This window comes from Cutaneotrichosporon cavernicola, assembly GCF_030864355.1.
Source record: "Cutaneotrichosporon cavernicola HIS019 DNA, chromosome: 5".
In the NCBI taxonomy this organism is placed as follows: Eukaryota; Fungi; Basidiomycota; class Tremellomycetes; order Trichosporonales; family Trichosporonaceae; genus Cutaneotrichosporon; species Cutaneotrichosporon cavernicola.
Window position 1 is genome coordinate 492,708 of NC_083397.1, and position 24,452 is coordinate 517,159.

A 24,452-nucleotide genomic window follows, 5' to 3' on the forward strand; every position below is an offset into this window, starting at 1 on the left:
GTGGCGCAGATATGTACCTGGTCGCTATGGTGGGTGGCGAATCATGGGTGGCAATTCGATGCCAGGTTAGGTCGGCAGTGCTGCTTACTTCAGCACCGTTATCATAAGCCACACCCTGCCTTGCCATCCGAGTCATGATGGCTGCTCTCGTACTCCCACCCCCCAACCCTCGCATCGCCACCTTCCCCCATTCCCCACCAGATCCGCGGGTTTCAGCAGCAGGTCGCAGCATCACAATCACACCGCTTGAGCTATGCAATCCATGCAATGATACAACTACATCTCCCCCCGTGGCTGGAACTCGCTCATTGGTCTCGGCAGCGACGGCCGTGGCGTCCCAGGCTCGATCTCGGACATCGGTCTCGTGGGGCTCTTCGTCGGTGTCCCCCCAGAGTGTCTGCTCGTAGCCCGGCCAAACACCGCCTTGAGCTGCGCCAGCTGGTCATCGACCGGTGCAGTGCGGTCTATCATGCTTGCCGGGCGCACCATGGCACTCGTCGTACTGCTCGTCGCTGAGGATGTTCCGCTGCTAGGTCCCGAGATCCCGCTGATCCGCCGTGAGCCGAGGCCGGCTGGGAGTCCGGAGAGCGGCGGAGACGGTAGGTCGCGCACGCCCTTAACGGGCGAAGTAGGGGGTGGGGAGCGTGGTTCGGCGGCCTCGGACCGCCTGTCCAGCGCACGCCAGACGAACGTCTGCGCGGCCGGGTTCAGGATGGCAGAAATGGCGGCACGCGCCTCGGTCTCGTTACTGTCGCTCGCCTTCATGAACGCGTGCAGCTCGTTCAGGCGCTGCTCGCTATCCCTTGGGTCCGTGAGGCGGCGCACAAGGCGCTCGGCTTCCGAGACATCGCGAGACGGGCTCTTCTGGATAGGTGGCGCGAGGATGTCGGGACCCATGGATGAGCGCGTGCCAGAGGACGAAACGGACATCGGCCGCTCAGACGTGCCGTTCGAACGTCTCCGAGGCAGCGGCGCCTCGATTGCGGGCGACGTTGCAGGCGGGCCCGGCGCGGACCCATCATCTGCGGAGGCTGGTGTTAGCTGATGACAGAGTTGGAAGCTTACAGATGCGGAAGATGTATGAGTAGACAGTCGTGGTGTCGGCGTCCGCGCCAAACTGTTCCTGTAGCAGGTCGTAGATGCCGACGTTGATCTCCTTCGTGTACACGATCACGCGCTGGAGGAGAGTCTTGATGACACGTAGCGGTAAGTCGCCATGCGGCAGGCCCTGCTTTGGTCGGCGGCGCCACTGCACCGGAGGGATCACTTGCAGTAAGTTCTCGATGATAGCGAGCAGCGTGCCGGCCTGGATGCGGCTATTCCGAAGATCATTGTCGACGGACCGGACGCGCTTGTACGTGCACTGGAGGATGACGCCGATCTCGCTTGCCGCGTGCTTGTCCGTGTTGCCTGGACGCTGGTCCTTGCAGAGTGCGACAAGCGAGTCGAAGAGCATTGTGTACACGACATCGCGGGGCGGTGTTGCGATGATCGCGCTCAGCACCATGGACATGTAGTCACGCAAGTCATTTGCCGCCTGGATACCGTCGCCCTCCTGCTCAACCCACACCTCGAGTATGGCGTAGTGCCGCCGAATGCCGCCGAAAAGCTTATCAAGCTGGTCGAGCTTCAATCTCCTGACAATATTTGCACGGCCAAACGTCAGGTGGATGGTGCGCATGAGGTGCTTGACGCGACGGAGGTTGCGCTGCTCGAGCAGCGAGATGACGTCCGTCCCCAGCTGGTCTAGTTGCCAGCATAACATGTCGAGAAGCTGGCGTGCCTCGGTCACAAACGACTGGCCGTCCTCCTCAAGCATCGCCGACGCAGCCTTGAGCGCCTCGGCAGCATCCTCAATGTCCTCGGTGCGAATCGCCTCAATGATCTCGGCGCAAGCTGACAGCGCGGGCGCCGGTGCACGGCCCAAGGGCATCATGGACGGGCGAGCGGCAGCAGCAGGGCGTCGTGGTTCCTCCTCGGCATTAGGAGCCGTGCGCCGGGCCTGCGACCCGGGACGCACGAGACCAGATGGTGGCTGTATGCTCCGCACAGCAGAAGGCTGTGCTAATCTCGACGTCGTTGGGATGCCGCGCGACGCTGGTCGTCCTCCAATAGGCGAGGCAGTCCCTGAGCGTTGTGGTGTCATGTCGTGGGAGAGTCTGGAAGCAGGTGAGCCGTGACCAGGGATCTTCGACTTGGCAGTCGGAACTGGGGACGCGGATCTTGACGAGGCGCCTGCGTCCGACGTGACGCGCGCCATGCCAGTGCTGTTGGCCTTAGCCGCGGCCAGTGTGGCGCGGCGGTTCGCCAACATGTCCTTCGCTGCGAGAGGCAGGCCGTCAACTACAGACTGGAGGTTCCGCGACTCGCCCTGGAGCTGCAACAGCCCCATGAGCGTTAACGCCGCCTGCCGCGTTCCCTGGTCCTGGATACAGCGCGCGACTGCCTCGTAAAACCCGCGGTTGTCGTAACGCAACACGCTCCCACGCTTGCGGTAAGCCTTCTCGATCAGACTGAGCGACTCGTTCTTGCCTGTCTTGCCGGCTGCCTTGTCCTCGAGCCCATACTGCACGAGCATCTGCACGACCTGGCTGGCTGGGATGAGCTTGTCAAGCCCCTCGAAGATTGGCGCGAGTCGAGGGCCGAACTTCGGATCGCCAAGCTTCATTACTAGCGCCGGCACAAAGAGGCGCACCTCGGTTTCGCTGAGACGTGCGCCGTCGCTTGTGAGATTGTCGAGAACGTTGGAGAGGACCTCGAGACACCGGGTGCTCAGCTGCGTGTTGTTGGATAACAACCGGATGGCAGCGTACTTGAGCGCGAGGTCGACGTTCGCAGTCTGGATGGCATGCAGGTCGTCCTCATGCAGCTCAAAGCTGCCCGACGTCTCAGAGTCAAAGAACTCAGCAATCACGGCGAGCGCAGTCATGAAATCCTCCTCGGAACGGTGGTCCTTGCTGAACATCAGGTGGCAGATGTCGCTGCTGGTCACCGGCTCCATTTGTTGGTGGAGGTAGTCGAGAGTGTCGGCACGGTTTCCTGGCTCGAGCGACCACCGTGTTGCATCGCGCTTGAGGCGGTGGGCGCGGACATTGGGATCGGACGCAGTGAACGGAATCGTACGTCCAGTGTCCTCCTGCTGTGGTGGTGGCGCGGGTGTTGGCGGCGGGGCACGGGCAATCGCTGTCCGTTTGAGTCCAAAGCCTCCTCCAGACGCGTCTGACATGGCAGACCCTGGGCGTGTTGATGGTCCAGAGCCGAGCGCCTTCATCGCTATGGAGCGGCCTGGCGCAGCGAGTCCTGGTCGGCCGATTCCAGAACCAGGTCGTGCGGGTGTAGACGCAGTCCTGGCAGGCGCGGCCTTGGCAGGCGTCCTTGCCGGTGCAGTGCGGATAGGAGCAGCCTTTGGCGCTGCTGGTGGTTCAGGAGCGGCCTTGGCCGAGTTGCCAGCGCTGCGCGCGTTCTGAATGAGGGGAAGGATCGTAGATCGAGAGGCGGGCTTGAGGCCCGACGTCTGGTCCATGACAAAGTCGAAACCGGCGTTGGCGACGACGAAGGGAAGGACTATGCCGGCCGCTTTGCGGACCTCACCATTCCGGTCCTCGAGGCAGGAGATGACAGGTGCAGCAAGGCAAGCGAGGTCAGCCCCGCGGCCTGGAGCCTCAGCAGTAAGGCGCTCCGCGATCCATCCTAACACAGCCGCACGAAGCGCGGGGTTCGTGGATTCCAATGACGCGGCGAGACCTGCGTACATTGGGTCAAGGGAGCCGATGGCGTCGGCCATAGCCGAGAGTGTTGCCACAGCCACCGTCCGCGTCATGGCCTTCTGGTCGGCACAGACCATCGCGACCGACTGCACCAGTAGGCGACAGTACTTGTCGAACGGTGCGCCAATTCCGGTCGCGATTTTGGACGTAATCCCCAGAGCAAGCATCTTGACCGAGAGGTTCGTGTCTGTCATTGCGCGCTTCAATGCCGTGCCAATCTCGCCTGATGTCAGTTCAACAGACCCGTGAGGAGCTCACCCATGCTAGGCTTCAGGCGCTGGTTCGATTTGACGTCAAGCAGTGCAGCGAGTGCCTCAAACGCCTCCTTGCGCACCTTCCACGCGTCGCTCTTCGAGTCGGCGAGGACGGTTGTCTGGTTGACTAACTTATCAAGGTCTACACGCGGGATGAGGTCGTCCAACGGATCCGCTCCGCCCTTGCCACCCTTTCCTGGGCCAACAGCGGCTTCACGCAGGTCTGCCTGCTCGCGCGTCGGCTCGGGCGCCGCCTGCGAAGCGACCTTGTCAAACTCCTTGTTAATCGTGCCCAACAGAGTCGGGTTCAGATCCTCGAGGAAACCAGAGATGTCTGTTGTTAGCGCGAAGCTCGCGGTAGGTTACGCACCAGCGCCTACGCCGATCTTGACCTGCACAAGCAACTGTGTCGCGCTTGAACGCACAAGCGCGTTCGCGTGTCCAAGGGCAGTCTTGATGAACGAGATGAGCTCGCGCATGGGAATTCCCCCAATACCGAAATCGATCACCTGCTGCTTGATCCACGTGAGGGCGTCTGCCTGCGCCTTCGGCGCCTTCTGCTTGCCGAGGGGCTCGTAGCTCTGAGCCAGCACGAACGCAAGTGACGTCTTCTCCGCGATTACGCCGAGCGCGTCGCCAGCCGGCTTTTTGAGCTTCAGGTCACCCAGCTTCTCTGTCAACGCAGGGATGACAAGCGCAGACGCCGGCTTGCCGAAGGATGGGCTTTTCTCGGCGAATAATCTGATCACCTCGAACACCTTGGCCGAGACCAGCCGTCAGCTATCTGTCCGAGAGTCCTAGCTCACCTGGAAATTCTTCTCACCCCATCCTGGCATCTTGCCGAGGAAACGCATCATGATTTCACTGTCCACCAGCTCTGCGCCACCGTCGTTGACCCACGCGACCATCTCGTCCGCACCTTCCAGGCGAATCTTCCATGCGCCATCAGCGAGTGCGGTGTGGAAGTTTGCAGGTACGAGGTCGGCAGCACGCGCCGCAGCGTCTTCAGGTGTGTAGCGGTATTTGATAGGCTCGGACGGTGATGATGCTAACGCCTTTGCGGCGCCCTTGGCTGCCGGCTTGGACGAACCAACAGCGGCCGGTGGTGGTGCCGCTTTTGGTGATGGCTTGGCCGCAGGAGGCGCGACCTTGCGTACGGGCGCAGCTTTGGGCGGTGGTGATGCGGGCGGCTTGCCTGGTGATGAAGGTGGTGATTCCTCGGAAGCAGGTGCGGCGGCCTTCATGCGCGCAAGCAGACGTGCAGGTGGCTTCCTCTTCGGTGGAGGGGCTGCGAAATCCTGTAACAGCTCTTCGTCGCCACCGTTCGTCTTAGCCGCTGGCCTGGGTGGCGACACCGGGGGAGGAGTGACCTTCTTCACTGGCGCAGCCTTGGGAGCCGCCTTCACTACTGGCTTCACTACAGGCTTCTTCACGCCGCCGGGGCGGTACTTGATCTCCGCTCTTCCGAACGCGTCCTTGACCTTGGCAAGCTGGATCTCTGGCACGTTCTCGATGTAGGGGTTGAATGCGCGCTCGCCGAGGATCTTCATCATCGTGCCGAGACACTCGGCTGCCGCCGCACGCACCGGCTCGGCACTGTCGCTGAGGAGTGCGACGAGCTGCTCCGCCATCGGCTTGATGTGGTCCTTGGCTGGGGGCTCGGTCGTGACCTTCAGGCTGCGGTGGAGGAAGTCGAGCGTGCCCTGCTTCACCTGAGGGTTCTTCGACTTGAGCGCGGTCAGGATCTCCTCGGTGACGTCGGGAAGGGTGGTCTGTCGTCAGATACGCACAGGGGTACATCAGCTCACAGTCAAGAAAATCGCGTCGAGCGCCTTGCCGAGCGCCTCGACGACTGCGGCCTTGCGCTCCTTGAGTCGTTCGAGTAGCCCAGTGACCGTGACGCCCTTGTAACGTCCGAAGCTCTTCTTGAGACCGCGCGCGAGACCCTCCAGCAGCTTCGCGGCTTCCATCACGACGTTGACGTTGGCGTCTTTGTGACACTTGGTACCTAAGAGCTGCACGAGAGGACTGTACGCGTCGACATTAGCGTCTGAGATGCGCGCGTTCCGCGGCTCAGCGAGGACCTTGTTGCACTCCTCGCAGGCCTCGAGTCGGTCTTTCCACTTTGTCGAAGCGAGGCGCTCCATTACGTCGTCGGGGAAGAGGTCGAGCACAACAACGGGGTCGAGGAGTGACATGGGGTCGATTGCTGCCTCCTCGGGCGCCTCGTCCTCTGGATCGTCGCCGGCTGCCTCGGCCATCTCGCGCTCGCGCTGCATCTTGCGCGTATACCGGCTCGGCTTGCCTGTCCCGGCGCCCTTGCCCTCCCCATCGAGCCCCTCAAATGCCTTCTCCAAGTCCGAGACCTGTACGGGCTTGAGGTCGGCGAGTGCGGGCTTGAGCGCTGGGCCGAGGAAAGTGTACAGCGCGAGTGTGAGGCTTGTCCCCTCGGCACGGACGTTCTTGTCGCTATGTCCAAAGATCTTCGGCAGTGCCTTGAGCAACGGCTTGACGTTCCCCAGTGCCTGCACGCCAAACGACCTGGTGTGAGCTCCTCTTGCGCAACAACTCACTCGACGAGCTCCTTCAGGGTGCTGACTGCCCCAGCTACCGCCTTGGGCGCCTTGGCATTCAGGCCGGCCATGACGTCCGTCTGGAGTCAGTGCGTCCTCGCCCTTGACCTACGACCACGCCCTCGCCTCCGTTCTCCACCTCGACAAACATCGCGCACAGGTCAGCGCCCTTGCGCTTGGTGCCTGCGCGCATACTGCCGAGTACCTTCTCCACGAGCGCGGGGACGATCTCGGGGCGAAGTCTACTGTCAGCATCGCGGGGGTTGCGGACGTACTTGGCGCTGGTCTCGCCGCTGTCGGTCACAATCGCCAGCGTTGCTTCGACACCCTTCTCCTGTGCGATGGCGTTTGCGTCGAGGCACCATTTCTTCCTTGTCGTCAGTGAGGCATATGGAGTGCGCTTACAGAAGGGCGGGGTCGGAGAGGTATGGGCGGAAGAAGGGATCGCTGTCCGAGGCGGTCTTGGCTGATGCCGCGATGACATCGTTGTACGCGCTCAGGCGGGCCTTCCAGTTCTGCCGTTAGCACCGTTCGAGGAAGAGAAACTACCTTGTGTGCCCCCCGCTCGATGAGGGGAATCTGGGAAAAGTCCTCCTCCGGGGGCGGGTCACCCTCCATGGTGTTGGCCCGCTGTGAGCGGTGGAGGAGGTATAGGGACCCTGTTCGGCTAGTAGTGGAATGTAGGCCCGCTGCAGAGGTCAAGTGGTGAGCAGCGGGGAGGTGGTGTTTGATATCAAGTATGCGAGTGTGTTGGAAGAGATGGGATTAGATGGTGGCGTCTAGGCTGTGGATAATGGCGAAGTGTGGTTGAGTGATGGCTTGTTGACGCGCACCATCCCCTCGCCCACTCCTTACATACGCGTGATGCACGCGCGATTTAGGTTTGATACCCTCCGCACCCAGGCGTAAATACCATCTAAGCTCATAAAGACACGTATTACTCCCATGTGGTATTACGTTCAATACGTTCAGATGACGTGGGTGGAGGTAGTACCGCCGGGGCAACGTGCGGGGAAGGTGATCAGGCGGTTACACTCTCCAGTCACCCTCTCTCCTTATCTTCACTCATCACCTTCCCTGCACAATGGGAGGAGGCGCCAAGCCCCATTCGCGTCGGTCGACAATGTCGCCGCGCGCCTCGTTCCGCGGCAAGAACGTTGTCATGGCCTCGCGCGGCCGCGCGCCATGGTACACCCCCGACGGCCAATCTGTGCCGGCGTACGTGATCGGGATTGCGGGCGGCTCGTCGTCTGGGAAGGTGAACTCGCACGGCTACGATAGCTAACAGCAGACGTCGGTCGCGCGCGCGATCTGCAAGGGCCTGAACAACATTCCCACCGTCCTCATTCTGTCACAGGATGCGTTCTACAAGTACCACACGCAGGAGGACATTCAACAGGCCATGAACAACGACTTCGACTTTGGTACGTGATTTAGAGAAGGGGTCTGACGCCAGACCACCCGGACTCGATTGACATGGAGCTGTTCTCGCAGGTGCGGCGCTGGTGGACGTAGCTGATACAGTGCCTTCACGACCTTAAGCAGGGGCGCGCGACCCAGGTGAACACGTGCAGGGATACTCTAACCCCAGATTCCCGTGTATTCATTCCAACAACACCGCAAGTCCCTCGACCTGATGTAACCTAACGTCAGAACGCCTCGAGGAGAAGCAGTATCTTTATGGGGCGAGCGTCATCATTGTGTCAGCTTAGAGAACTCCATGGAGCTGACGGGCAGGGAAGGTATCATGGCGCTGCAGGCTGCTGAGATGCGTGAGCTGTACGACCTCAAGGTATACGTGAATTGTGATTCGGACCTCATGCTCGCGCGACGCATTCGGAGAGACACCGTCGAGCGTGGACGGGACGTGAACGGCATTTTGGATCAGGTGAGCTTAGCGAGCGCACGCTCAGAAATTAGCTCATTGCAGTACCTGCGCTTCGTCAAGTCGAGCTACGACAACTTTGTGCAGCCGTCGTCCAAGTATGCGGACATTGTGAGCTTACAGATTCATATTTCCGCTCATTCAGATCGTCCCGGGTCACCACAACGACACGGCGATCGAGCTCCTCGTGACACACCTCCAGAAACAGCTCGACGCGAGAAGTCTCAGGTTCCGCCGCGAGCTCGTGGAGCTGGACAGCATGGCGCCAACGCCAAGTGAGGTACTGAGTGTGCAGCTCATCCCGCAGACAAGCCAATTGCTTGTAAGCTTATATTCCAACAATCCAACTCACGCCAGGGCATCATGACGATCCTGCGTAACGCCAACACGAAGCGCGGCGAGTTCGTCTTCTATGCCGACCGCCTGTCTACACTCATCGTCGAAGCGGCGCTCGCCGACCTCCTCCGCCAGCCCAAGGACATCCGGACTGCCAACGGCGTGTCCTTCCACGGCGTGGACGGTGACGACAGCGTACGTCTTCCAGCTCTCAGGACCTTGCCAAGATTTCAACTGACTCCAGAACATTGTCGGCGTGTCGATCCTCCGGTCTGGAGGCCCGTTCGCCAACGGACTCCGCCGCGTTATCCGTGACGTACCTTTGGGCAGTATGCTCATCCAGTCGGAACCCAAGTCTGGTGAACCCCTCCTCCTGAACCTCAAGCTTCCTTTGAGCCTGCACTCGAGAGAGAAGGCGGGGTCGATGCAGGTCCTCCTCCTCGACTCGCAGATGGGCACGGGTGCTGCGGCGTGTGAGTCCCGATCCGGCCGGGTCCAAATGCCTGGCCAGAGTCACAGAAGGACCGACGATCTGACCGCAGTAATGGCGATCCGCGTGTTGCTTGACCACGGCGTTCCTGGTAAGTTCCATTGTCGTGGTCTGGCGATCCGTCATCATGTGCGACGGTGCCGATCGGTAACGCGGATGATGTGCGTGTTTGTGCATCACGCGTATCCACGCGCTGGGCGCGCTGATCGTCGCGACTGACCATCTGCCCAGACAGCGCCCTTCCCCTCCCACTCCCGCACGCGGCGTCCTCCTGAAACTGACCCCAGAATCCAACATCACATTCCTGACCTTCCTGGTCTCGCGGTACGCCGTACATAGCGTGCACCGCGCGTTCCCGTCTGTGCGGATCGTCACGGCCGCGGTAGACGACGAGCTGGACGAGGTGCGCCTCCCCATCATGCCAGGACACACTCTGGGCGAGGTGAGCGCTGATGGCGACTTTGGTGCACGCGTAGTTGCCATGCACGACGACGTGATCGACTTTGACAGCGACGGCGGGTTTGATACGCCAACTGGGGACGCGCTCGGTAATGGACTTGGAGCGGGTCTTCGGTTCTCGCGAGGCGAGAGGAAGGAGAAGCTTGCCTGGGTCGTCCGACCGGGCATGGGGCATATTGGGTGAGCTATCTGGAATCAGGCAAGCTGACCACAGGGACCGCTATTACCTCGCCTAACTGTGCGTTAGTGGTGCCAAGATGGGGATGTGATTGCTCGTGCTACACACTCACACGGACACACACGCACACAACAATGCAGAATGCACTGACTTCCGTGACATTGACCGTGCACCATCTCATCCCGGCGAGCCATAGCTCCGAGTACGTTCCGTCGCACAGACTTTTCGGGGTGTTCATTCATGACATTCTCATCACAGATATCGTTACTAATAAACAGCGAGATATGACCAGAGCGCCGAGACGTGTGGAACGCTCTCACGGATGGGCGGGGCAGTTTGACAACCTGGTATCCAGTACGGTATGACTCTAGGGGCGGGTATCGTTGATCGACGGGGGAGTCGAGAGGACGCTGGGCCGCCAGGTTGAGATGCGGGAGCGGATGCGATGGAAGGTGGCAGGCAAGACTAGCGCCAAGCCGGTGACCGTGGAGACAAAATTTGTGAGTGCGTGCAGGAGATGCGGATGCGGAATGGAGATTGTTCCAAGACAAGAGAGGCGAGCTGGCCTGGTACAACGTTCGTCGACTGTCATATTCAGAGGCGGTTAGGCGAGCACTCGGCGCTGGGGCTGTTGGCTGCCGGCCGGGCGGGGGATAGTGCGACTGCGCCCGCGCTTGCCGCTACCGCCGCTGCCCTTGCGTTTGGGCTTGCCGCCCAGGACGTAGTCATCGTCCGAGTCGTCGTCCCCGGCACCGTCCTCCTCGTCCGAGTCGAGCTCCTCCTCGCCAATGACGGGGGAGCCGACCACCGACGGTGTCCAGGGCTTGTCGTCCTCGTCGCCCGACGCGTCGCCCTCGTCAAAGGTGACGTTGGCGAGGCCAAAGCCGACAGACGAGACACCGCTGGCCTGGCGGTCACGGCCCATCGGCAGCTTGTCCGACGAGATGGACAGCTGGCTGTCCTGGCTGTTCTGGTGCTGCATGTAGGGCGGCATGAACGACTGACGAGCGAGCATGTTGGGGGCGACGAAGGGCTGGTCCTTGTGGGGGACAGTGGTCCAGCCCTGGGAAGCGTTGGGCTGGAAATAGCTAGTGGGAGGGTTGATGTTAAACGCCCCCGGCATTGGTGGCAAAGAGTGGGGCGCGGGGCCCGCGTTGAGCATCGACGAGCCTGGCGAGGCGGCTGAACCAGCCGATGGGTATCGGAACTGGGCAGCACCGCGAACAGTGGGGAAGCTGGGGCTAGGGTTCCAGTCTGGCACGCGGGGAGCCATGGCAGGAGTCTTGGCACTCTTCGCAGAGGCCGACTCGGCGTCAGACGCGTCGTGACTGCCATCGTCGATGGGCTGAGGCTGGGGTGGTGGGCCCTGCTGCCATGCCTCGCCGGTCATGGGCATGCGACGAAGAGGCATGCGGTCGTTGAAACAGGGTGCGCCGGGAGCGCCTGGAGTCGTCGCCTTGAACTGCTCGAAGTTGTTCCATCCGTTGTTATTGATGGTGGGGACGATGGGAGCCGAGTGGAACCTCTGCATCTGCGGGGGAACCGCGTGCAGAGCCGGCTGCCCGCCAGGGATGTTGGGAAGGAGAGGGGCAGGCATGTGGCTGTGAGTGAGCCCGGTGAACGTCGCAATGGGTGGGTATGATGGCACCGACTGCGGGTACTTGATCGCGGAGATCGAGCTGACATCGACAAGGCCTTCGGGGGTGTTGGCACGGTCCGAGACGGGTGAGTGACTTGGCTTTGGCTCGCTCTTGACAGCACCAGCGTCCTGGTCCTGTTGTTGTGGGTGGAACCCACCCTGCTGCTGATACGACGGCTGGAGGCCCGAGTTGAGAGGAGGGAGAGACAGCTGCGAGGGGTTGAAACCGCCAACCTGGCCCCAAGGAGCCTGGGTCATCATGCCATTTTCCGGCTGGAACGGGCGCATACCACCGCCTGGAGCTTCCTGTTTGTAGTAGAAGGACGAGTTGCTCATCGGGTTTCCGACTTGACCTGGAAGACGCGGGACGGAGTTTTCCTGGTACGAGAAGATGGACTGCTCACCACCTTCACCGCCACCGTTTGCGACACCGAGGTTGTTCTGCTGGAGCGACGCACCGTTGAAGCCGAGGTGCCCTCCTGGGTGCGGATACTGGACGTCGGGACGCTCACCCGGAGTCGTTTGGCCGCCCTGATCGGAACTGCCACCCGGGTGGGAGAGCGAGGAGAGGGAACCATGACCTTGCGCTTCCGCATGGCTGGGGTGGAAGTAGGGGTGGAGCCCTGCTCCTTGGTTGGGTGCGAGCTGGGAGGAGTGGAGCATCCCGTTGACGAACCCGCCGTTGTAGGAGTACGCCGCACCCTCTGGCGGATGAGAGGCGGCGTAGCCGTGGGGGGGTCCAACGTTAGAGGGAGGTGTCCCGTAGTCGTTGCTGTCGCTTCCCGAAGGAGGGACAGAGCCGGCAGACCCGAGGAATGGACGCGAGCCCATGTTTGGCATGTGAAGTGCACGAACCGAGCTCGAGGTGGGAGGAGGAAGGTCCGGATGTTGACGCTTAAAGTGCTTGAGGTACGTGTTGCGACGCGCAAACTGGCGCCCACATCCCGGAACCTTGCATCCGTAGGGACGCTTGCCCGTGCTAAGAAGCATTAGTATGTTTTAATACGGTATGTGGCACATTCAAACTCACTGGATACGACGGTGGCGGGCCAGCGAACTTGAGTCGGCAAATGCCTTGTTACATGTCTCGCAGTGGTGAGGGCGCTCACCAGTGTGGACACGGGTGTGCACAGTCAACGCAGAGCGCTGAATGAATGCTTTCCCGCATCCACGGTAGACACAGACAAATGGCCTGACAAGTCAGTTTAGCCGATGGTAAAGTTGACTCACCTCTCATTGGTGTGGATTCGGAAGTGACGGGCGAGGTCACTCTTACGTGCAAAAGCGCGGTCACAGTTCTCAAATGTGCAGACAAAGGGGCGCACCAGAAAGTCGTGTCCTGGTCCGACTTGGTTGGTGTCGTTTACGAGCTGTAGTCGCAAGGCATTGGCAGAGGAGGAAGGCGGGCCAAGAGCAATTGGGGAAGGGAAACCATCAGGAGTGTTTGGTGGTGGTCGAGGTAAGGAAGGCGTTGGGTTGGTTGATAATGGTAGCGGTTGAACCAATAGGTTGGATGAGAGTAAGATTGGAGAGGCAAGACGGAATGGGGGAGTGACGGGGGTAGAGTTTGTCCGTGCGTGATATTGAGGAGAGGTAAGATACCAAAGGGGATTCGAGTCAAAGGAAGTAGGGTGAGGCATTGTGGTGGCGTGGGAGGTGGAATAAGGAATAGAGTGGTGCGAAGAGGAATAGGATAATGTCAGCGGGACTGTGCGCAAGGGAACAGCAATTATCAAAGTGGGGTCAAGCAATTGATCGAAAGCACGACCCAGGTAACCCAATCCGAGTAGCGCTCTCCGCACGACCACGATGAGGCTTGTGCTCTCACAGAGGAACGAGAGATGGCGGGATGAAGAGAGGCAGAGATAGAGGAGAGAGGAGTGGGAATGAAGCGACGGTGAAGAATAAGTGGTTGGAGAGAGAGTGTAAGGGAGAGAGTGTAGATGTACTCACGTCGAGAACGTCCATGATGGTTTGTTGAGTGTCAAGAGTAGGGATGGGGTTAAAGGCTGGAGGTGGGAGAAAAAAGATGAGTTTGCCTTGATGAGGCAAAAGATGAGCGGAGGCTTGAGTATGCAAAAGGTATTGACTGTTTGACTGTTGCACTGTTGCTCTGTTGCTCTGTCCGCTTTACTTTGACGATGGATGATGGGATGGCGGGCCGGAAAAGGGATGGGGCGTGCGCGAGCCCAAGTCGACCAGTTTTACTGCACGGGGCAATGTGTATGTGTGTATCGTCGCGTGTTGACAACCACAAAGATTCGCAAAAACCAACAGAAAGCAATATTCGCGAGTCTTCCTTGACCCAGTTAGTGGGGCGAGACGAGTTGTTTGACAAGCAACGACGATGAAGGTGACCTAAAAGGCTGGTAGATATTTGGACGCGAGTGGCGATAATCCGACGTGATCCGGATCGAAAGCGAGAGGCGGCGAGGTTGACTACCCGACGAGTAAGGTTGAGAAGATTGTGGGGTGTCGGGTGGCGCTACGAGGCTGCCCGACGGAGGTGGAGGTAAAGGGGTTGGAAGGAGGTCGAGAAACGTTGTCCTACTGAATAATGTGTTCCCCAAGGTTCCCAAGGTTGACGATAATCGATAAAGGTAGTTGTTGACCAGACCCGAAGGAGATTGGCGGAGAAGAGTGTGAGGAGAGGGATGAATACGTTTGAGTGAATGAGTTTGGGCGTAGTCAGCATCGCTCTCTGAGTGTGTAATGGAGGAGGATGAGGATGAGGATGAGGATCAGGTCGATCATGGATGCGAGGCACAAAGACTCACAGTTGGCGCTCGACCTGCGTGCACGCACTTGGAGTCCGAGCAATGAGGAACCAGAAGGTTATGGATGCGACGCGCAAGGACACTGGACACTGCACGGGGCGATGCTGGATAATGGGAAGGGGAGGTTTGATAGTTGAATGCTGTTCCTCTATGTTATGTGTGTGATATGAGCAAGAGTTGAAGAACAAAGCGCAAAGAGGGGTAAAGGTGGTTGAGAACGGATGTTGAGAAGCAGAGACCAAGATCCAAGATCCAAGATTTCAAGGGGGTGAGGTGGGGTGACCGGGTCACAAGGTCGGCACCGAAGGAGACCGAGAAATGGAAAATGGATTTGGGGTGATTGAAGGGACCGTCGATGAACCGGACAGTAGGATAGTTTGGTTGGACAGTTGAACAGTTGAACGTGGCCGTAGTTGATCGGATTGTTTGTGTATGTGTGTGCAGGTACGCAAGTTTGGCCGTGTGTGTATATGTAGGGGATTTTGAAGAGGATGAACAAGGGAATAGCGAGGGCCCAGACGAGTATGAATGAGGAGGTGGCAGTGTGAGTGGCGGTGGCAGTGGCAGTGGCAGGTGGTTGGTGGCAGGTGGTAGGTGCAAGGTGGCAGTGGCAGTTTCCAAGGTGGTCCAGTTGGGTGGAGGTGATAAAGGGGGTGCGAGTGTGGGGGATATGCAGGGAATTAACATTGAGGTGGTCAGCCAACATGAACACGCAGCAGAAGAGAGGAATGTAGAGAGAAAGGGAAAGGCACAATCGTCCGTGGGCACAGGGTACAGAATTGAAGGAGAGCAAAGAGATCTGAATGAGGAGAGGGAGGGGGGCAAGAGGACAAAGCCTCTGGTCTCTGGGTGGCTGGAGACTGTGCAAGAGCCATGTCGCCATGTAGCCATGTAGTAATGGAGTGATGTAGTCGTGTAGCCATGCAGCTTTTAGACCACGGTTTAGGGTAAGGTGTATACCTCGTATGACCTTAGACCGTAGACCGTAGTGAACAAGGGGAAAGAGTTGCAAGTCTGCCCACGAGCCCTCAACTAAGCGTTCAAGTTTGTTGGTAGAGTCAAGCAAGCATGACTGTAAAGAGTGTGCAAGAGGGAGTGGGAGTGGGAGTGGGAGTGGGGTTGGGGGTGGGGCCAATGACTCAAGGTGGGGAGCCAGTGCGGGGAATGTGCGGCAGTGGAGACAGGGCAAATGGTGGCGAAAGGAGGGTGTTTGGTGGCCTGTGCGTTGGGACGAGTATTGCTTGCAGGATGGGTCACGAGAAGCAACCCACAATGCTTTGCCAGGCACAGCATTCCTCCATACACCTAAACACCCCACACGGCCCACAAACCACAAACACCCACACCCACACACACACACACACACAATTGAACCCTGGACTTTGTATCGCCGTCAAAGGCAGGGCAGGGATGATAATGGTGCGAGGTGGGAGGAAGCAAGTGCGAGCAAGGAGCAAGGAGGTAAAGAGGGAAGGTTGAATAGTACCTCGATCCCACAAAAGTCAAAGTGCACAGACGCAATCTCGTCGAGTGTAGGTGGGGTCTCCATCACCCGAAACATGGTACTCATTTCCCAGATGCCGGAGATGACGTCCATTGAAAAGGAAGAGGGAGGGACAGAGGCGGGCGGGGGAGCCAAAAACTGTTAAACTCACCCGTTTTAAACGGTGAAACAATGTGCCTTTGTTCAGTTTGAGAGACTTTGAGGAATCGAGGCTGAGGGCTGAGAGCAAAGTTGAATAGAACAGGGTGTAAAGGTAAAGGGTTCAACGACGATATTTCGAAAGAGGACGAGACAAGCACAGACGCAACCAACAGTGCAGATGGCAAGTCGAAAGATGTCAGCGCACGTTCCTGGTGGGGTCCCATCGCACTCAAACTCGAGGCTCGGCTAAGCTCACCGTTGTGATGGGGAGGGGATAGAGGCTTGTCAACTGGCTGGCAGTTGTGTCGCTTGGTAGCGGGAGGAATCCTCCAGACCACAAAGTTCGAGTATGGATGATGGTTGATTACGAGCGCCGAGTTGACCTCAAGGTCAGGCGTTGAAATGGTCAAAGTCGTAGGTGGGAATTGGGGTGGGATGGGAGCTTGCGCGTTCGTCGTGTCGTGATGGGCGTGACGCGGACAGATGTTCGTGTGTAGGTGTTGTCGTTTGTGCTTCGCGCAAGTCGGTGTTCCGGTGTGCTAGCTGCAGTCGAGACCAGTCGAGAGCGGGATGAGAGAAGGGGGGACAGTGGCTTGCGACCTCGCCACTCCGGCTACTCTTAACCCAACTTAACATGGCATGACATCGAGATATGGCTCGCTGAGCCTTGTGCTCGTGCGTTGCGTTGCACCTGGGGAACTGAGGAGCGGAGGAGCCTAGGAGTCTAGCCTGGTGCTTTCTGATCCCTTGGACCGGCGTCGTCGCTAACAAACTCCTGCATATCCTGCATATCCTGCATATCCTGCAACTCCTGCAACTCCTGCGCCCTCCTTCCCTCTTAATCCCCCCCCTCCTCCTCCCTTTCTCCTGGTCCTTCAGAGGTGGACAGGATCCGAATCCCAAGCACGCGCTATGGACTGTCTGTGGACGCCAATCAGGCATCGTAAAACAAGCAAACGACCTGTAACCCGCACGGCCGGAGAACGCCAACACAAAACGCCTCCAGTTCCAGCGTTTTTAATCTCGTAGCGAGCTGCCCTCTCTGGCAGAGGTATGCTAGATCCTGGACGCCGCAATCCCTGGCAAACTCGTTGTACTGACTGCCAAGAGGCGTTCGTTTCTGTATCTTTGGTTTGTGGTTGCATTCAGTCTTGCGTATAGCTAGGGTAGGGCGTTTCTGGGAATGTAACGGTCAAGCTGACACGCTTCCTCAACTTCATCGTCAGAGAGTGATTCTCTGGATCTCTGGTCTGCTGCCGGCCAGGATGACAGGATAGGACAAGCCAAGCCGCAAACCGGCAATTCCAGGAGCTTTCGGATCAACCATCAGTGGTATGGCTGAGACGACCTTGACCTGCCACGCATCAATCAAAAACCCCTGCATGTATCCCCTTGATGGATTCATTTTCCTGCATGCATCCAGCGTCCTGCAACCTGTACTCTGATGTAGGATGGGCCAAGGAAGATAGGGCTTGAGCGCATAAACTCCGCCAGTTCACGTTCCTCGGGCTCAAAGAGCGGCCATTTGTCGTATACCCAGGGTGAAGGAGATAGGGGGGGGGGGGGGTTCAAGTGGAAAGATTGGAACCAAAACGATTGTGCCGTGGCGTTTGGAGCCTGACTTGTAAACAGGGATCGACATAAGTTGAGAGAGAGATCAAGCTACAATGCTTTCAAACGAGGTTGGGTTACCTCATTACCCACGGATCTGGGTAAAGGGTTGAACGGTTATTAGGGATGATTAGGGATGATTAGGGAATGCTATATTACCACCCTGTTGATGCACTGACTTGCAATCGTAGACTCTAGGGGGTGTTTAGGGTTTTAGGGGGGATATAGGGGGGGAGTAGTTCAAAAAACAGATAACCCGATTCTCTTATTCTTATTAATTACCTAGTAAACTTTAGTCAGTCATTATAACAAAGACGGGGTTTACTCAGGGATTAACAAGGTAAAAGGCACAAGTCTGTGCGCAAAGGTTTACCCACTTCCTGTATCCTAACCATCATCCACATTCTCATTCACAAACCGGCCGACAAGCCGACCAGCCGACAAGCAAACTTGCCAAGACTGACTTTGTCAACCGCAGACTCCAGGCAAATCAGCCTGTCATCAGACAATACTCAGTTTGTCGAGGCATGCATAGTTCAACAGCCCTCTCGCTACGGAATGCCAATAGGCACAACCAGGTGACCACAACCAAATCAAAGCCAACTGGTATCCATGCCACTTGCCATGATTTCCGCAGTGGTTCGCATGCCTTGAGCCAAGAGATGATGGCATGTGTCCGTGAGTCCAATACCGCGTGCCTTGGTTTTTTGGTGCCTTGTGCTCCAAGGTGAATTGCGTGCCGCTTCGCTACGGTTGCGATAATTCAATGAATTGCGGCTACTGTATGCTCCTGTTGGACAAAACTCTCCGCGCGCCGCCATTCTTCGCACCCACGCACCATGCTGCACGCACAGCGGGTCGTGCAGCGTTGGTGCAACGTGCATGAGCCGTTGACGTTGGCCGCGTGCCACTTGACTAGAGCTCAAGCCCAAGTCCAAGAGCCCACGCGTCTTGCCATCCCTAGTCGTAATGCAAAGTTGCATTCCTCCCTGTCCTCCAAAAACCAAGACTGACTCAGACTCAAGGCTCATTTGCTCATTTGCTCGTTTGCTCATTTGCTCTCCTTGCCCTACCGTTACGCTTGTCACGTCTTCTGCAGGATATCTTCCAGAGGAAGAAAACGGTGCAAGACAATGGCGAATGACATGACAACTTAGCGAGGGAAAGCGAGGTGTCGTTACAGGGCTAACGTTAGAACAATAGACATCAAGTCAAGCCCTAACCGGCGCCCGTCCTTGATCAGGGACTATTGTCGGGGCCGTCGCCGTGGCCGCGGTGGCTGGTGGCGCCGAGCCGCGCCGACTCCTACGCCGTGCCTTGAAACAGTTGCATTCCTCAACATCAAGAGGAATGTAGCAAAAAAATATCGTCAAGAAGGCCAGCCTGCAAGGCAATCGAGAGTCCGATTCCTGCATCCTGCAGTTGTCTTCTCCCCTGCGATCTTCTCCTGTAGCCTGTATCCGCTCCCCTTTCTCTGCTCTCCGCATCGGTATCGGCGAGTGGGTCCCCACGATCCTCACGCTCGGGGTGTCGGCTGTGGCCCGCCGAGTCCAGGTTCGTTTCGTCGTCTCGAAAGGGAATCAGCAGATTAAGCGCCCAATCAGCTGGGCAACTTCTGAATATCAGCGTCGTTCTACGAATCGCTTTGGCCTTTGCAAACGCTAGATGCCGCCACAGAGATATGGAGTAGCACGTCGGTTGTCAGTCGTCATCCCAAGTCATCCCAAGAGGAAGCCACAGGTTACAGGTCCAAGGGAACAGAAGGTCTACATGTCCAATCGTATGACCAGTCGTATGGTCAGAGCATTTAGGAGGATACGATAAGAGGTACTAGAGCTTGGAGCTTGGTGCTTGGTGTTACGCAACACGGGGACCACGAGGAACACGATGCGGGGTTGGGACAACCGGTAGAGAGGCTCTGACACCAAACTGGATCCTGGTGGCGTGGTGCGTGCGTAGCAGTGCGAGCGTGGCAGTGTACCAAGACGTTGCCATGCGAAATCGTTTACCGTGCGAAATAGAAACCGAAATCGAAATCAATGCCGTGCGTTCCCCGATCCCCCGAGCTACCTTGCCTCCCACTCTGCCCAGGCCACCCCCTCAACGCCCCCTCCGCCTGGACAGTGTGGCGCACGCCGCACACTATCAACCCCCAAACTCTGGCCGGTATGCATGCCTGCAGAATCAGGAAGAATGTGAAATCCACACGGACACTTGATATGCCGACCAACCCGATGAAGAGGAGCAGATTCATCGGTTAGGCCGGTTGGTACAATGCGTGCCACATCATCAATCCAGTCACCTCCACTCATCCCTCCTCTGTTGCCACCCCCTCTCTGGCTCTTTCTCTCTCCTCTCCTTCTCCGCCTTTGCCCAATTCGATCATCACCCCTCTCCTTCAGCCTCAGCCATCAACAACCCCCCTCGTATCAGCCACCATGTCGCTCGGGGTATGTCGCACGTACTTGTCTCCGCTGACAAGGACACAGCCTCAGCCTCTCTTCTCTCCGCGGCTCGGCGGTGACACGAGACGCCACCGCACCGCCAGCCCGTGTGTGCGCCTACCCCACCTACAAGTCCGTTCGTCCCCCGCCATCCGTGAGAACGCCACTGGACGAGCGCCGTTTCATCTAACCCCAGCTCCCAGAACCGAGAGTCTTCCTTCTACCATAACCGGGCACGTGATGTCTGAGTCTGAGGCCACAGTTGCACTCTCCATGCCCCAACCTTCCGCACCTTTGAACACCGCCCCTTCCGCACCCTCCCAGACCGCCGGCCCATTCAAGACCGGTCCGTCCAAGCCCGAACCCTCAAAGTCCAAGTACGTTCGCCTATATGACGCGAGCACATTCCAGGAGGCGTTCGGCAAAGGCAACTCGAATTTGGGGAGCGGCGGCAAAGATAAGCCTACTCTCCTGGGTGGCGTCCGGCCGCCGAAGTGCATTCCGGCTATCTCCGCGTCGATCACTCTCGGCCTCACCCTCGATCCCCGCCTCCGTGCCGCCATGAGCAAGCTGCCAGACCGCGCCACTCGGATGCGAGACATGCAGGTCAGGATCCGTTCCTTCCGCAAGACCGGGAAGAAACGCGCTTTGGCCGGATGGAAACGCGCTGCTCGCCTAAGTGGCAAGATGCTCAAGATGCAGTATCGCCTCCGTCATCTGGTACGCTACGTTTGATATTGGCTGACATGAGAATAAAGAGTTGCGGGGATATGCGGCTGCCGAGGGAATCACCCTCGAGTGGGGAGGTGCCCCCTCACCCGTTAAGGTTGTCAAGGCCCTCCCCTCAGCTGAGGTTCGCCTGAAGCTTCAGCTTGCCGTCGAAAAGGCGCGCGCGGACGCCGCCGACAGTGCCCTCCGTATCCTCCTCCCAGCCATCGAGGACGCCGGGGTGGTCATTCCCAAAGCGTTCACGTCCACGTTCTAAGCCGCGTCATTGTCCGTGCGTGTCGCCATCGCCCATCCCACGTTGATATGGAGACCTCCTGTCGTCCATTCTCCATTCTGAGTGGCTCTATACCAAAGCATCAGCAATCCCTCACTGTAGAATTGAATCTGTAGAATACGCGCTTGAACGGCTCAAGCAATCAGCGAACCCGCGACCCAATTGTAAAATTCCAACCCCGAACGCCTGGACCCTGTCGTAATTGGGTCCTGTATGCATATTTGTGTATCTGAATCCCGCGGATATTGTATCGTTCCGTAATTTAGTCATTTCAGACGTGCCTAAGCCTGAGCGGTGGCGCTGAGTCGAGTCTATGGATCGTGGGCTGCACTGACTAATGGATGGGTGCATTGTGGGCGGGGCGTGCGGCAGCGTCGAGGACCGCTAATCTTATCTCGAGGTCGGTGCAGAGTGCCATCGGTAACAGGGGATGTAGATATCTGTGGCAGTCTTTCAACTTATTCCATGTGGTTAATACAATTGCAGCTGTGGTAGATATGAGCCAATCTACTACTTCACTGGCTCGGTCCACTTGTTTCCTCTTCTCTTTGGTCATGGCTACTCGAACTCTTGCCTATTCACACCCGCTGGAGGTCCCTGCCCACTGAGTGTCGACGCAGGCCGGATGATATGTGATGCAAGGTCGGTCAGCTTTTCGCCGTCATCTCCAGTCAGTGACCATGTGACGGAAGCAGATAGGGACGCCACTTTCCGGAGCAACTGGCCCCCCAGAGAGAGATGAGGATGGCCCAACTGTACATTCCGCAAGGTGGCAGGGGCGAGCTGGGAATCAGTCGCCAGTTGCTCAGGCGGCCAAGGAGGAACTATGGTATCTCACTATCCAGCGGTTGGTAACAGGCGAGTACATTCAGCGCATATGGTGAGACGAGCCTGCTTCGCGTCATAGCCCAACACATTCCAAGTCTCCTTACCTCTACTCGTCATCTCCAACGCCTACTCGTCATCCTGGTCCATCCCGTCCTCGGACGTACGGCGGCGCTTCCGCGGCGACGGCTTGTCCTCGGGCATACCGCCCACACTGCCGTTAGGCTTGGGCTTGGACTTGGGCTTGGGTTTAGGCTTGGGTGCGGTCTTGGCCTTGGGCTTGTCATCGCCATCTTTAGCCTTTCCCGCGGCCCGGGCCGCATCACGCTCGGCATTACTCATGCCCAGCTCGGTCGCGACCGCGTTGATGAAGGCATTATGCTTCTTGTCGGGGCGCGGGAGGCTGGGACGGTCCACCTTGAAGATGTGCTGGCACGTGGCGAGCATCTTGATGACGAGGGACTTGTCTTCGGCCTTGTGTCAGGGGGGGGGGGGGGGGGTTAAGGTGTTGGACTCACGGAGAGGGTCATGGTGTGGTGTGGTGTGGTGTGGTTTGGTGGTGGCGTGGCAATGTAAGCAGTTGATAGTAAGGAGCAGTTGATAGTAAGGAGGATGGACGTCTGCGTTTATGACCGTGACCACTCGCAATGCTGATGTGACCTGTGCCGACGTGTCCTTTACACCGATGCGCCCGGCCGTGACCCGACCAGCCATTCAACGGGCGTCCCTGCACGATATCGCCTTTGGAGGCGGGGGCCTGTCTCGTGATCCGCCCCAGCGGCATGCTGTCGGGAGCCAACAGTTGAAAGGGCTTGTCACGTGTGGTTTTGGGGGGCATGGATTCTCGCATCGGGTGCGATGTGGGCGAGACCGTGGTCGGGATGACGCATCGTCTCTGGCACTGATGTGAGAGTCGTGGAGAATAGCGATGGCCTCGCGCCCAGGTGGGCGGGATGGGAGACCGCTCGCCCCACCACATAACTTGTGAGTGTGAATGCTGGAAATGCGTTTTGCATCCTCCTTTCTTCCGCCTGGCTTTGTCCAACCCACATCAACATGCCGCGCCACCGCTCAATATCCCCTATTCCTAATGCTCCGCACACCTCTCGCCAGGTATCTACCTCGCCAGTACCCGCTGCCACGCTTACCCAGATTGGCCGCCAGGCTTGGAGCGACGAGGAGGAGCAGATCTGGCGCGAGGCCGTCGTGGCCGTTCTGCGCGCCCACCTCCTCGCGACTGTTCGCGCCGATGGCCGCCTCGCCCATCGTAATGGCAGCCTTGGCGCTCATCTTAATGCCTATGTTAGTTGGTGTTAGCTTTCCGCGCTGACGGCAGATTCGCAAGCTTTAGTTTGTCAATGGCATAAGCAGAAAGTTGGATTGGTAGGACAGCGTTGCACAGCGATGAATCAGTCGTTGAACCACTCCCATCAGTACCCACCACATCACTGACGGCCGGCCGGCACACCACACCCACGTCGCGCAACGTACAGGTACCATCACCATTATAGTCGTATCGTACATTCTAACCGAGGTAATGCCAGATCACCCAGAACGAGAAGAGCGTGAACGCCGCCCCGCCAAAGAAGATGTATGCGTCCTGCGTGGTGCGGCGCTCAACCCACGAGATCGTTTCGCGGCTCAGGCCAAGCGTGTTCGCCGTGTTGAGCAGGCGCGTCTTTGCTCCCTTCAACATGCCCCGCTGCTCGACGAGGTTGCCGAGCACGGCCTGCCCTTGTGCAATGTATCCGTCGATGAGGCCCTCGCTCTCGCGGATGAAACTGTGCTCACGCAGTGCGTAATCTTCCCGCTCGTTATTGGGCCGGAACAGGTCAGCGTCGCGCCCGGCAAAGGGGGACTCGACGAGGTCAGGCGTGTGGTTCGCCTGCCCGCGGCGCATCGCCATGCCTGCTGGCCCTGAGGCTATTCCGCTTGCCGTGCCGAGCAGGTCGTTACGCGCCAGCTGTCAGCTGCGGTGGACAACATACCTCACCTTGATATCCCGTTCTGACTTTGCGCGCTCGAAGCGCGCCTTGAGCTCCTTGTGTTCGTTCTTCAGCTTGGCCACGCGGCTGTTGAGCGCGGCGTAGTAGGAGCGAGCAGCGCGCGGCGGCGGTGTTTGAGTCAGGCAGAGGAGCGGTTGGGGGAAGAGAGTGGAAAGGAAAGAGTGGCATGGAAGGCGACGTGGCGACAAACGATGCGGGACGTGGCGAGCGCAAACAACAAAGGCGCCGGTCAGCTTGTCATCGCACGCAGCACGCATCACTCACGTGTTGGCCTTCTCGCGCGTCGCCGTCTGCATCTCCTTGCGTGCCATCGAGTCGTAGTCGTCTATCAAGCGCGACAGCGCCGCGAGCGTCGTGGTGATCTGGCCTGCTGTTAGCAACTAATTTCCACGAGCGGGGCATGTTCACACTGTCACCCCGCAGCTCAACCTCTTGCTCGCCACTCACCTTGCACACTGGGTCCGCCCTCGCTGGACTCCATACGCCCCAGGTCGGCTTGGAGACTCGCGACTTGCCTGTTTCCAAGAGCGTTGAGAGAGTTCATGGTGAATGGGGAGAGA

The 24,452-nt window shown here is 58.4% G+C and overlaps 7 protein-coding genes across 7 annotated transcripts; 3 read left to right on the top strand and 4 right to left on the bottom strand.

Annotated features, from left to right (window-relative positions):
- Positions 1–276: 276 nt before the first annotated feature.
- Positions 277–7,212, bottom strand: CcaverHIS019_0502200 (uncharacterized protein; the record flags this gene model as incomplete). Its single annotated transcript, XM_060601355.1, has 11 exons — positions 277–1,031; positions 1,066–3,990; positions 4,026–4,355; positions 4,392–4,779; positions 4,828–5,793; positions 5,830–6,562; positions 6,595–6,674; positions 6,707–6,836; positions 6,870–6,965; positions 7,000–7,109; positions 7,144–7,212. The coding sequence occupies 11 exons, from the start codon at positions 7,210–7,212 to the stop codon at positions 277–279; spliced, it is 6,582 nt and encodes a 2,193-aa protein (XP_060457857.1).
- A 466-nt stretch (positions 7,213–7,678) lies between these two features.
- Positions 7,679–10,000, top strand: URK1 (uncharacterized protein; the record flags this gene model as incomplete). The annotated part of the gene is made up of 13 exons (XM_060601357.1): positions 7,679–7,852; positions 7,886–8,018; positions 8,051–8,088; positions 8,119–8,154; positions 8,186–8,232; positions 8,332–8,482; positions 8,525–8,590; positions 8,625–8,801; positions 8,837–9,010; positions 9,060–9,288; positions 9,358–9,396; positions 9,593–9,944; positions 9,979–10,000. The coding sequence occupies 13 exons, from the start codon at positions 7,679–7,681 to the stop codon at positions 9,998–10,000; spliced, it is 1,638 nt and encodes a 545-aa protein (XP_060457858.1).
- Positions 10,001–10,546: 546 nt separating this feature from the next.
- On the bottom strand, positions 10,547–13,549 carry CcaverHIS019_0502220 (uncharacterized protein; the record flags this gene model as incomplete). Its single annotated transcript, XM_060601358.1, has 4 exons — positions 10,547–12,560; positions 12,612–12,773; positions 12,812–12,951; positions 13,535–13,549. 4 exons carry the CDS (start codon positions 13,547–13,549, stop codon positions 10,547–10,549), a joined length of 2,331 nt encoding a protein of 776 aa, XP_060457859.1.
- Positions 13,550–20,052: 6,503 nt separating this feature from the next.
- CcaverHIS019_0502230 (uncharacterized protein) lies at positions 20,053–21,043 on the top strand (the record flags this gene model as incomplete). The annotated part of the gene is made up of 4 exons (XM_060601359.1): positions 20,053–20,064; positions 20,104–20,212; positions 20,255–20,778; positions 20,810–21,043. 4 exons carry the CDS (start codon positions 20,053–20,055, stop codon positions 21,041–21,043), a joined length of 879 nt encoding a protein of 292 aa, XP_060457860.1.
- Positions 21,044–22,015: 972 nt separating this feature from the next.
- Positions 22,016–22,416, bottom strand: CcaverHIS019_0502240 (uncharacterized protein; the record flags this gene model as incomplete). The annotated part of the gene is made up of 2 exons (XM_060601360.1): positions 22,016–22,360; positions 22,405–22,416. 2 exons carry the CDS (start codon positions 22,414–22,416, stop codon positions 22,016–22,018), a joined length of 357 nt encoding a protein of 118 aa, XP_060457861.1.
- Positions 22,417–22,942: 526 nt separating this feature from the next.
- Positions 22,943–23,237, top strand: CcaverHIS019_0502250 (uncharacterized protein; the record flags this gene model as incomplete). Its single annotated transcript, XM_060601361.1, has 3 exons — positions 22,943–22,999; positions 23,039–23,188; positions 23,223–23,237. The coding sequence occupies 3 exons, from the start codon at positions 22,943–22,945 to the stop codon at positions 23,235–23,237; spliced, it is 222 nt and encodes a 73-aa protein (XP_060457862.1).
- Positions 23,238–23,411: 174 nt separating this feature from the next.
- On the bottom strand, positions 23,412–24,436 carry BOS1 (uncharacterized protein; the record flags this gene model as incomplete). The annotated part of the gene is made up of 4 exons (XM_060601362.1): positions 23,412–23,849; positions 23,880–23,958; positions 24,157–24,259; positions 24,340–24,436. 4 exons carry the CDS (start codon positions 24,434–24,436, stop codon positions 23,412–23,414), a joined length of 717 nt encoding a protein of 238 aa, XP_060457863.1.
- Between the last annotated feature and the right edge of the window lie 16 nt (positions 24,437–24,452).